The sequence below is a fragment of the Rhinopithecus roxellana genome, chromosome 5 (genome assembly GCF_007565055.1).
Source record: "Rhinopithecus roxellana isolate Shanxi Qingling chromosome 5, ASM756505v1, whole genome shotgun sequence".
Taxonomy (NCBI): Eukaryota; Metazoa; Chordata; class Mammalia; order Primates; family Cercopithecidae; genus Rhinopithecus; species Rhinopithecus roxellana.
Genome location: NC_044553.1, coordinates 166,753,268 through 166,766,538, shown reverse-complemented (window position 1 = coordinate 166,766,538; position 13,271 = coordinate 166,753,268). Strand labels below are relative to the sequence as shown.

At 37.1% G+C, this 13,271-nt stretch overlaps 1 protein-coding gene across 8 annotated transcripts in view; it reads right to left on the bottom strand.

The window, feature by feature from the left end:
* The window catches only part of MYO9A (myosin IXA), a 300,731-nt gene that overhangs the window by 194,013 nt on the left and 93,447 nt on the right, over positions 1–13,271 (bottom strand). For all 8 annotated transcript variants that reach the window (XM_030930260.1, XM_030930262.1, XM_030930261.1 and 5 more), the window contains exons 7-8: positions 6,912–7,009; positions 4,434–4,560 (exon numbers count right to left, since the gene is read on the bottom strand). In XM_030930260.1, the coding sequence (XP_030786120.1) occupies positions 4,434–4,560; positions 6,912–7,009 (225 nt within the window). The remainder of the gene's footprint in view (positions 1–4,433; positions 4,561–6,911; positions 7,010–13,271) is intronic.

Below are 13,271 nucleotides of genomic sequence, written 5' to 3'. Positions count from 1 at the left end.
GGCGACGTGGCGGCGCCTGTAGTCCCAGCTACTCGGGAGGCTGAGACAGGAGAATGGCCTGAACCCGGGAGGCGGAGCTTGCAGTGAGCTGAGATCCGGCCACAGCACTCCAGCCTGGGTGACAGCACGAGACTCCGTCTCAAAAAAAAAAAAAAAAAAGAAAGAAAAAGAAAAGAAAACATAAAAGACAAATCTCACACAAAGCAAAAGAAAGAAACTAAGAAACACAAATAGCTAATACTATAGAGAAAAAATTTTAAAGACTGAAATTAACAGACTATTTACAAAGAACTCAAAAGCAACAAACTCTAAACATTCAAAACATCATTTTTAGAAAATCACAGATCATCCAATACATCATTTTTAGAAAACTACAGATCATCCAAATAACTCCAGCCAGATTTGAAAATCCTAAAAAATTAGTTAACATGGAACAAATAAAAAGACATCAAATACAGTTGCTCATAAGGTTGAGCTCTCTCAAACCCTTGAGGAACATAGTATTCTCTGCTAATGATCCTTCTAAATGCAGAAAAAGGAGCAACGGTACAAAAACTCTCAACTCATTTCCTGAGTTCTCTTTAACAAGCACAAAAACCTGACAAAGATTGTACATAGATCTACGCATAACCACACAACCCCAAAACATACTAATCTTGCATAACATTTGGTAAGGATCCTAAAGAAAATATTATCCAATTCATGATTTTTTAATCAGCTCCTCCATAATTTTCTAAAAATTCTTAAATATATTACTTTTAGAATATTCAAAAACTATTAATACAGAACAACCAGCAATGGGTTTAATATCCATTCTACAAAGTTTCTCATATTTACCTAATTAAACATCTGATATTTAATTAGAAACCTATTCTTGGCCAGGCACAGTAACTCACGCCTATAATCTCAACACTTTGGGAGGCAAAGGTGGGTGGATCACCTGAGGTCAGGAATTGGAGACCAGCCTGACCAACATGGTGAAACCCCATCTCTACTTAAAATACAAAATTAGCCAGGCATGGTGGTGCATGCCTGTAATCTCGGCCACTTGGGAGGCTGAGGCGGGAGAATGGCTTGAACCCGGGAGGCAGCGGTTGCAGTGAGCCGAGATTGCGCCACTGCACTCCAGCCTGGGCAACAACAGCGAAACTCTGTCTCAAAAAAACAACAACAAAAAAACCCTATTCTTTATATTGTTTCAACAGATGTTAAAATACCCTCAAAATACATAAACCTGCTAAAAACTGAACAGTTTTTGGTAATGATGACAGTTCTAATATGTCACAACAAAAACATCTTCCACAATTACCTACAATTTATCAATTGGAGCTTGTTCATTTTTCAATAATTTTCACAAGTATCCATGCCAAATAGGCATTAATAAAGACTCAAAACATTCCTTATTGCCTCAGGTAACTACAAAAAAAAACCTGAAAAGTAAATAAATAAAATTAAACCACTACTTTAAAAACATTTGTTCTTCCATATTTACCATTGAATTAAATCACCATGGGAAGAAGAGAAATTAAATCACAACTAAAGAGTTTGAATGTTTAAATAAACCAGTCAATGTGTTTATCTTTGTACTCTATCTCAATCAAAGCCTTAAGATTGCAATTATTATTATCAGTCTTAACCAACTAGAGGCAATCATTTTCTAAAATAATTTTGAAGTACTAACTAAAGACGAGATAGAGGTCTTCTTTAGCTTCTGAATTTTGAAGCTATTTTCTTTCTACTTAATACTAAACCTCAGCCCTAGAACCAATCCAAATTATACACAAGAAGAAATTTAAGAAGCTGGGGTTCAAAAGTAAGATTTTCTGTCAAATCACATTTGCCATTTGCCATTGTCTTTGATACTAGTTAGCCCATTTCTCAGAATTAGATTTCTCTCTTTTTTTTAAACCCATACCTGAGTTCCTCTTTGAGTTGCCTGAATTGCTCTTACCAGTCTCTTACCAAAGAAGAAAGGATGCACTAGAAACAGAAGCCCTGGTTTCTGCTGAACTGCCTAGACTTACAAGTAAGACCATTAGCCACAATGCCCTGTCACAATACCAAACGCTTGACTAAAGTATCACCTGAAATACCTGACTAAAACGCCATCTGTTCTCTGGCCTTTATGATCTTCAAAATTACAACCTTCAGATACCATACTCCATCTCCTGGTAGAATTTCTTTCCAGTAAGTCTAGTTCCAATTCACAGTACTCCCTTCTCTTGCCTCTTCCTCTGCTAGGTTATCATTCCACTGAAGTTAATAAGCAATGCCCAATATACAGAAAAAATAAACACTGGGTGGTTAGACAAATAAGAAAGAGGTATCCATTGCTCTCAAAGAGCACTGCAACCTTATAACAGACACGGACTAATAAACAATTAACTTTATGCTATAAAACTAAATTATGCTAAGCAAAAATAAATGCTCTGTATTTAGGGAGTCAGTTGAGACCACTTAAGGTTAAACCACATGAAGCGGCCTAGGAACCAAGATTTGGAAGATGAATAATTTTTTTTTAAAAAACAAGCTATTCATAACTGCCAAAAACTGGAAACAACCAAAATGTCCTTCAACAGATAAATGAATAAACTATAGTATATCTATACAATGGAATATTACCCCATGATAAAAAGAAATGAGCTATCAAGCCACAGAAAGACATGAACGAATCTTTTTTTTTTGTTTCTTGAGACGAGGTCTCGCTCTGTTACCCAGGCTGGAGTGTAGTGGCGCAATCTAAGCTCACTGCAACCTCCACCTCTGGAGTTCAAGCCTCCCACCTCGGCCTACCAAGCAGCTGGGTATACAGCTACATGTCACCACGCCCAGCTAATTTTTGTGTTTTTTTTGTTTTCGTGTTGTTGTTTTTAGTAGAGATGGGGTCTCCCTATGTTGCCCAGGCTGGTCTTGAACTCCTAGGGTTCAAGCAACTCACCTGCCTCAGCCTCTCAATGTGCTGGGATTGCAGGCATGAGCCACCGCACCCAGCCAGACATAAATAAATCTTAAGTGCATATTACTAAGTGAAACAAAGCAGTCTGAAAAATCTACATATTGTATGATTCAATTATATTACATCCTGGAAAGGGCAAATCTATATATCTAGTAAAAAAGGTCAGTGGTTGCCAGCAGTTTAGGGGGAGGGATTGAACAGGTAAAGCACAGGGGATTTTTATGGCAGTGAAACTATTCTGTATGATACTATAATAGTGGACACATGACTTCAAGTTGCATCTGTCAAAAACCAAATAGCATGAAGAGTGGAACTTAACGTATGCAAATATCAAAAATTATTTACGAGATTGGGGGATTCCACGAAGGAATGTAGACTATGACAAGAAAACAGCATGCATGACAAGTATATGAAACCTCAACAAATGGGGTGGAAGGAAAAGGTGCTGTTCTAAGTAATTTTGGAAATGAGTGAAGTCTGTAGGATTAAAGGCAAAAGGAATTGCGCATAAGCACTGTATTCTAGTTGAAAAAGTCATTTCCCAGGGGGGTATAGGTTAACAATTTTGATACCACTACACATGTATACTGGAATTAAACAAATAAGTAAATGGATGGCAGAGGATAGAAGACAGCTTTCTCATTGTTGAAGCAGGAGTTCACAGATAAGCAAGGGAAGAGGGCCAGAATGATCCATGTGGAGATGGATTACAGTTGGGGACATCATCATGAACTCATGCTTACCTTTATATAGATACAGATGATTACATATTAAAATATGTAAAGATATGTGTATATACACAGGTTAGTATATACATACATATATTTCCTTGCTATGCCAGACAATAGGGCCTGTAAGAAATGACACCCCATCTGATGGGATAAATCTGGCAAGATGAGAAGGAGGTAGGCAAGAGAGAAGTTAGCTAAGAAAACATGATAAATCATCACTCCAGAAAGAAAGAATCAGGTAATAAAGGCCCTTGATGTAAGAAGCAGCATGGCAGGAGATGAGAACCTTTAGGTTCTATTCAACCCATAAGGAAAAAAAAAAAGTAGTATCCTTTTTTCTCCACCCACCCAGATACCCCCATCTTGAAACAAAATAATGTAATCAAAATCTTAGTATGAGAAGAAATCTGAAATATGAAAAGAGAAAAATTAGCATAGCCCCAGAACATTATACAGTCTAGCGTGGAAATATTCATCCTATCCAGCAAATTTAGGGACTGTGGATGTCTGGAGCAAGTGGAGGCACAGGAGAAAACACAAATTTTCTAAAGATTCTGCCTCACTCAATAGCAAACTGAGGCAGGTATCAGGAAAAATTCCATCTTTTGGAAATGCTATTTAAAAATAGTGCCTAATAAAAACATTATTAATAGAAAGCATTAACCCATTTACACCTACGAAATACACAAAATAAAAAATAAAAAGTTACAAAGTATTTGAAATGACAACAGAATGTAATCACTCACCTCTAATAATTCTGAGACAATAGGCAGAACTTCAGGATTACAGATATCAATAGAGTCATCCCGGTATGTCTTCTTTTTGTAACAGATATTACCCAAATGTAGTATGGCTGAGAGAAGAGAGAAAATCCTGGGAAAACAAAACACAAATTGTAGCTTAGTTGTATCCATTCCCAAAGATCGTTTCATTCTAAAATTCTAGTAAAGCAAACTAACAAGTACAAATAATGAAGTACCTAGTCTTTGGAAAATAAGTAATATGGGAATAATTACTAAAATTTACTGAGGGTTTACTATGTATTACATACTGTTTAAAATGCTTTTCATGGCCTTAAGTATTACACCACTTCTTATATAGTTATTTCAAAGGGACTTCTGCTATTGCCTGAATTTGTCACAGTGTTTTAAAAGGCCATGCCTTTCTAAATGCTATTTATCCTATCTGGAATGCTTTTTTCCTATACTGTTTCAGATACACTGAATCAGAATTGCCAAAGGAAAGGCCTTGAATCTGTATTTTTTTTTTAATCAAGTATCCTAGCTGATTTTTTTTTATTAGTTATGTTGCTAAAATGCTTTCCTATACCATATTACGGTGTTTGGGGTAAACGGTTTTTTGTGGGTTTGTGTGTGTGTGTGTGTGTGTTTTAAGTATGAAGCAATGTGGGGTATATTAACCTCTACTGTGAAACAACTTCATATGGACCCTCCATTCTAAATTTCCCCCGAGTCAGAAGAGCATGTGCCCTCCAATCAACAACTAATCTCTCCACTTACGCTATATATCCCATCAACTCCTGTTAATTCAGGAACCTTAGGTTACCAAGGATCTCCATGTAGCTAAGAACAGTATATTATGTTCTTAACTTATCTGACATCTCAGAGGCATTTAACACAGCTAAACACTCCACTGAAAAACTCTTCCTCAGTCTCCTTATACATACAGCTTTGTGTCACATGCAGTTATTTTCTTAGAATAAATATGGCCTACAAAATTTGGCTTACGAAAATTTAACACTATGTTTTCCTAAAATTACGAACTATTCCAACTAAAACAAAGATATTGCTTTAGGAACCTGAGATATTACCTTAGCAACATTTGAGAGGTACTGAATCACCATCTAACTTATAAATCTAATTTTTCAAATAATTTAAAGTTTTAAAATCTTTGAATCATTCACATGACTCACAGGAAATACCAGTCTATTAAAAAAATAATGCATAATGTTATTCTGGATTAAAGAACAAACTATCAACTGAAACATAACTAATGGAAGTCCAAAGACAAAAACAAATTCATGAGCCTCTTTTAAATATTATTTTTAATAGAAATTCACTAATTTTCAGTGAACTGTAGTTTATGTCACCAATTGAGTTGGTATGCCAACTTACATACTGTATTATTTGATTTTAATTGACTTCTCATAAAAAGATTCTAGCAAATAGCCTGCTAATTAAAGAGTCATACCAATGATGTAATCGCAAGCAAGTAAGAAAACAGCAGAGGTGATTTTCTCCTACTCTCAGTATAGGGTCATCAATCATGAGGTTAAAAATTAATAACAGAAGTCGGGTGCAGTGGCTCCTGCTGGTAATCCTAGCACTTTGAGAGGTTGAGAAAGGCAGATCACTTGAGCCCAGGAATGCAAGATCAGCGTAGGCAACAAGGCAAAAAAAAAATACAAAATTAGCTAAGTGTGATGGTATAAGTCTGCAGTCCCAACTTCTTGGGAAGTTGAGGTGGGAGAATCATCTGAGCCTGGGGAGGTTGAGGCTGCAGTGAGCACTCCAGCCTGGGTGACAGAGTGAGACCCTGTCTCCAAAAAAAAAAAAAAAAAAAAAAATTTTTTTAACAATATAATCAGATCTGATATACTCATCAACACAACTCTCCCCCTCAAAAAAGTTATAAGTAACTATTTTTTTCTGGTGAGAGCCAAGGTTGAGTCTTTATTTCAAATAATTTGTTTCAAATATAATTTATCTCATCTTTATCTCAACCTTTTTATATTTTTAATTTGTTTAGATTTACAATTTAAAAACTTATTAGAATGGTACAGATATAAACTATACAGAGGAAATACACTGAAAATTAAATACTATGCATCTGATAAGTGTGCATAATTTAATAAGATTAGAGATCACTGATATACAAAAAATGAAGAGCTATAAAAATAGTGTTACAAAGCAAAAGTTTTGAGTAACATCTATGGATAGGCTTCAGGGGCACCATAAATTCCTGCATTTATATGCAAATTGTTAAAGATGTACATTTTACAACAACAACAGTGTCAGCTTTCATTAGATTCTCAAAAGAATTTATGACAAAAAAAGGAATTAGAAATAATGCTCAAGATGGATGAGGTACTAGATGAGAAATACCACTTAGAAAACTATTTAAAAAGACCAACAGGAGAAATCTGTCGAAGACATATCATGTGTTCTCTATCGGAGGTATAAAAATACAACAAGTAAACTCACTGTCTTCGTGTCTTGGGAAGAAATCCTACCATTTCCATGGCAAGTTGTAGGCGCTCAAAGTCATGTCTCAAATCTTCTCCTTCCACCATGAAACAATCCTGCTTATTCAAAATGAAAGTTTAAAAATCAAGATTATATATTTTAAAATTATGTGGGCCATTCAGAAATATGGTAATTTAGGATAAGTACCTGTATGTATAAATGCAAATTAGAGCTGGCAGAATAGTTAGACCTAGTCAAATTCATTAGACCTCTTATCTTACTATAGGTATGCAAACTAAACACATACCTACTAAAATGCCAATAAGTTTACTTTTGTTCTCCCTTTCACAATCACCAAGATTAGGATCTCAAAAGTTAACTTAAGATAAAGAGCTAGCTGTACTTAGTAAGTATGCTGACACCAAGTTTAATTGAGTGGTTCTAAACAGTTTCAGAAATTCAAAGCATTTAAGAGTGCTCAATTCCACCAGCAAATATTATTTATTCAACAAACATTTAACAAGTGCCTACTCTACGTAAGGCACTGAACTAGATATTAGTGACACAAAAATAAATTTTAGAAGAGGCAATAATTTAGTTGAAGAGTGAAGCCTAGATTTATATAATATAAAGAAGTTTGCTACATATATCTAATCTATATTTATATGGGTCTACATAGATCTATATAGATATATATATATATTTTTTCTTTTGAGATAGGGTCTCATTCCTGTTGCTCAGGCTGGAGTACAGTGGCATGATCTTGGCTCACTGCAGCTTCGAAATCCAGGCTCAGGTGATTCTCCCACCTCAGCCTCCCAAGCAACTGGAACTACCCAGCTAGTCCTACCATGACCGGCTAGTTTTTTGTATTTTTAATAGAGACAGGGTTTCACCACGTTGCCCAGGCTAGTCTTGAACTCCTAGACTCAAGCAATCCACCCACCTAGGCCTCCAAAAGTGATGGAATTACAGGCGTGAGCCACTGCGCCCAGCCTGTTACATCTACACTAGATATATACATATATAATTATTCATATATTTCATATATGTAATTATTTCCTAATGAAATAATAGACAACATGGTAATCAAACAAGGAAAGAAGTATATGTGAAAGTATAAAAACCCTCAGAAAACACATCATATGAGTCAGTAAAAATAGTTGTGAATAGTCACACACGCCTGTAATCCCAGCTACTTGGAAGGTTGAGGTAGGAGGATTGCTCGAGCTAAAGTGTTTGAGACCAGCCTGGGCAACACAGCATAACACCATCACAAGAAAAAAAAAAAAAAAATGCTGTGGAATACCAGATTAAAAAATACTACTTTTTAAGCATAACCCTTGCATTTCAGTTCCTAAAATAGTCAAACAGTAGTAGATATACTCTAAATCTTCAAAACAATAAGTGAGTCATAAATCCCTTTACTGTATGTTGTCACACTCCCTTGCACTTTCAAAAACCTCCTCACATTTGCATTTACATTTTTAATGCCTATCTTCCTAGGGAATATTCTCTCTTGTACTCAGTGAAGTATATGAACAGTTAATCGTCTTATTAATTGCAGATCCCCAGTGTGAAGTCAGTGCCAAAAACAAGTCATTATTTAGGTAAATACATAGTCATTGAATTACTGAATAACATATATTGAATTGAATGAAACATTCCTTTTTCAGAAATAAAGTGCTCATTTATTATATAAAAAGTATTTATCAAGTATTTACCATGTACAAAAAAATCTGTTTTAGGCACTGTAAGCATTAGTCAACGAATATCTGAAGTTTAAAATTAAGTTTTGAAATGCTGTTAACAATATTTTTATTCTCTACATGGAAAGCTGCACATGCACAGTTTAAAAATTTAAATTCACTACAAGTTCTTTCAGAGAATCCATGCATTTAATTTTATGACTATAAAGTTTTTGATAAGCAGTTTTAAGACATACTACTGACACGCCAATGTCCTACTCATTAAAATAATTTTTTTTTTTTGAGATGGAGTCTCACACTTGTCGCCCAGCTGGAGTGCAATGACGCGATGTCTGCACAGTGCAACCTCTGCCTCACTGGTTCAAGCAATTCCCCTACCTCAGCTTCTCAAGTAACTGGGATTACAGGTGTGTGCCACCATGCCAGGCTAATTTTCTTATACTTTTTAGTAGAGATAGGGTTTTACCACATTGGCCAGGCTGGTCTCAAACTCCTGACCTCACGTGATCCACCCACCTCAGCCTCCCAAAGTGCTGGGATTACAGGAGTGAGCCACCATACCCAGCCCTTAGATAAATTTTTAAATGCATTCTTCTTTTACCTATAGTAAGTAAGCTCTCTTACTACTCTTCCCCCTACTTTCAAAACACAAATCGTTCATTTGCCTGATGATTTAACAAATATTTTCCTATCACAAGTGGCAAGGCAGGGGGAATCTATGCTTCCACATGTGTCAATAATAACTAACAGTGTTCTAATCTGCCCTGAAAGTGAATGGAACAGTTAATGTATATAAAATAGTGGAAAGTACACTGAAATATATTTGTATTTGCTCTTATCTTTAATCAAATGTTCTTAGAAACCCAAAGTGGTCTCAGTGAATATCAAAATCATAGTTTTAAAAAAATGTGTATTAATTCCCTTCTCTGTTTCTCTGATGACAACTGTAGAAGAAAAACTAAGGATAAATTAAATCTCCCAGAACATAAATGACTTTATCTTAATCTGGGCTCCCTGGGAGGCAGATCTTAAGACAGATCAAGAGTCAAATACAAGTCACAGAGAAAGTGAGAAAGTAAAAGAGAAGACAGACTAAACAGTCTGTGGTAACTACTATGAAAGTAGTTAAATGGAGTTGAATCCCAAGATTATCTCTGGGAAACAATCTAAAACCTACAGAGGTGAGGGAGCTACTGTATTTATATACCATCTCATCTCTCATCAGTCATTGTTTGAGGACTTCTGGAGAGGGGGCAGGCAGCTGTTAATTCCCAAGTCACTTGTGAGTGCGCAATGGAGTTTAATCCCAAGGTTATCTCTGGGAAACAATATAAAAACTAGAAAGGTGAAGGAGTGACTGTATTTATATACCATCTCATTTCTCATCAGTCACTGTTTGAGGACTTCTGGAGAGGGAGCAGGCAGCTGTTAATTCCCAAGTCACTTCTAGAGGGCCCTACAAATGCCAAGGCCTTCCAGGGTTCTGGACAAAGCCTTCAGGCCCCAGCATCCAAATACTGGTCAGCCAGAGTTCAAGGAAATGGTAAGGTTCGTTCCAAGGATAAGGCAAGGAACCAACAAACAACTGTTACAACCCCTTCCACTGAAAGAACATAGGCAATCCTTCTGTCAGCTCCATATAAGTTCTTGTTTGTACTTGATAACATGCCACTACATTCCCCCAACAAACATACCCAAATGCTCTTTCATGCTATCAGACCTTGCTCTTTCTATGAGGTGACACACTATCTCATTTACAAATGCCTAGGGATAAACCTAGCATGCAGCAGGCAATCAGTGTGGGTGTGAGGGAGAGAAAGAGAAGAGTCAAATTAGATATTTTCTTCTATGTCTCTATTTCTTAAAATGGTACTTAAGAAATCATACTATCTTGTCTCTTTTTCTTTTTTCTTTGAGATGGAGTCTCGCTCTGTTGCACAGGTTGGAGTGCAGTGGCACAATCCCAGCTCACTGCAACCTCCGCCTCCTGGGCTCAAGTGGTTCACCTAACCCTCCTGAGGAGTAGTTGGGACTACAGGTGTACACCACAGCATTCATCTGATCTTTATATTTTTTTGGAGGGACAGTGTTTTGCCATGTTGCCCAGGCTGGTCTTAAACTCTTGGGCTCAAGCAATCTGCTTAGCTCGGCCTTGCAAAGTGCTGGGATTACAGGCATGAGACACTGCCCAGTTCCATATTATATTTGATCCTTATAAAACCTCTGGTGGTAGTTATGATTGCCTTTCACACAAGCAGCAGCATTGGCTCAGAATTTAAGCCAACTGCTCCTATGGTGGTGAAGCTTGTTAATAGTGTAGCTGGGACTCCAACCAAGCCTGTTATTTATCTCCTTTTTTCTTAAGTGATCTCCAGCGTCTTTACTAACCTTCAAAGTCAATTGTTCCAGTTTATGTCCTGCACTCTACATTGGTAGTTATAAAAATGTATGATTTCTTAAGTACCATTTTAAGAAATAGAGACAAGTGGCTGGGCACAGTGGCTCATGCCTATAATCCCAGAACTTTGGGAGGCTGAGGCGAGCAGATCACCTGAGGTTAGGAGTTCAAGATCAGCCTGGCCAACACAGTAAAACCCTATCTCTACTAAAAATACAAAAATTAGCTGGGCGTGGTGCCGGGCGCCTGTAATCCCAGCTACTCAGGAGGGTGAGGCAGGAGAATCGCTTGAACCTGGGAGGTGGAGGTTGCAGTGAGCTGATACCGTGCCACTGTGCTCCAGCCTGAATGACAAAGTGAGACTCCATCTCAAAAAACAAACAAAAAAAAAAATAGAAAGGAAGGAAGGAAGGAAGGAAGGAGGGAGGGAGGGAAGGAAGAAAGGAAGGAAGGAAGGAAGGGAGGGAGGGAGGGAGGGAGGGAGGGAGGGAGGGAGGAAGGAAGGAAGGAAGGAAGGAAGGAAGGAAGGAAGGAAGGAAGGAAGGAAGGAAGGAAGGAAGGAAGGGAGGAAGGAGGGAAGGAAGAAAAAAAGAAAAGAAAGAAAGATGTTAAGTGCTTTTTAAAAATTTTTTTGAGACAGGGTCTCACTCTGTCACCCAGGCTGGAGTGTAGTGGTATGATCTTGGCTCACTGCAACCTATGCCTCCTGGGATCAAGTGATTCTCTCACCTCAGCCTCCTGAGTAGCTGGGACTACAGGCACGTATCACTACGCCCTGCTAATTTTTTTTTGTTTGTTTTTTGGTAGAGATAAGGTTTCACCATGTTGGCTAGGCTGGTCTCAAACTCCTGACCTCAAGTGATCCACCCGCCTAGGCTTCCCAAAGTGCTGGGATTACAAGCGTGACCAACCGCATCTGGCCAGATGTGAAGTGCTTTTTAAACGAAAAAATATATGCAGATAAAGTTGTGCAGTATGCAGAGACCTTACACCAGACTGGCCGAGAAGGGTGAGGAATAAAGCCAAGTTCTTTGCATGCACAACTTTAAGACTCACAAAACTTAAAGACCATTATTAACCCCTAAAATAAATGATACTGGAAAATAAACCAGCCAATATTCATGTTAGGTCATTCTGCTTCAGAGCGCAAATCCTTTTTTTTTTTTTTTTTTTTTTTTGAAATAGAGTCTTGCTGTGTCACCCAGGCTGCAGTGTAACGGTGTGATCTTGTCTCGCTGTAGCCTCAACCTCCTGGGCTCAAGCAATCTGCCTGCCTCAGCCTCCTGAGTAGCTGGAACTACAGGCGTGTATCACTATACCTGGCTTAAATTTTTGGAGAGATAGGGTATCGCCTTGTTGCTCAGGCTAGTCTCAAACTCCTAGTCTCAAGCAATTCTCCCACCTCAGCTTCTAAAAGTGTTGAATTATAGGTGTGAGCCACTACTCTCGGCGCCCAAATTCTTAAGTATTACTTAGACTACCTCTGAAAAGTAGCAGATCAGTTCACAGCTTCACTGTAAGCTCAGAACAGATGATCTCTTCTATTTGCAGTATGTGTTTGCAGTCCCCTACCTGCTTTCCAAGGAGGCATGGTCATTTGGTATAGTACGTGAAAAAGGAAAAGGCGGAGCTTCTTAAGAATGGCAAAACAACTTAAATTTTTTCTGTTAAAATATATCAGAATCTATAAATTTAAATGTCGTGTTTTTTTCTCCCAAAATGTTAAATCTAAACTCCAAAATTACTTGGTTACATAGTAGGAATACAATTAAAATTTCTCTAAAAAAAATTATTATCCATGTATACTGATCCTTCTCACCTGTGAAATAGGCTAGTTCTGCAATTAGTAAAGTTTATAAACATGCAGCATGAATTAAAGTTGTGGTTCTTTAAAGCAAGGACTAAGAAATGTTTTCAGAAAGAATATTTAATAAATTAATTCATTAGTTAATTAATAGATATAGGAAGATTAGTGTGTGTTTTCAGCCTTTTTAGAACTAAATTGAAAACTTAAAAAAAATTTTGTGTTCTTTTTATAGTTACAAGCTTGTCATAAAATATAACAAATAAAGCTAAATTTAGCTGGGCATGGTGGCTCATGCCTATAATCCCAGCACTTTGACAGGCCAAGGCAAGAGAATCACTTGAGGCCAGAGGTTCAAGACCAGCCTGGACAACATAGTGAGACTCTCTCTAATTTAAATATATACTTATTAAAATATAATAATACAATTTTTAAAAAATTAAAGCAAAATTTACCTATTCACTCTA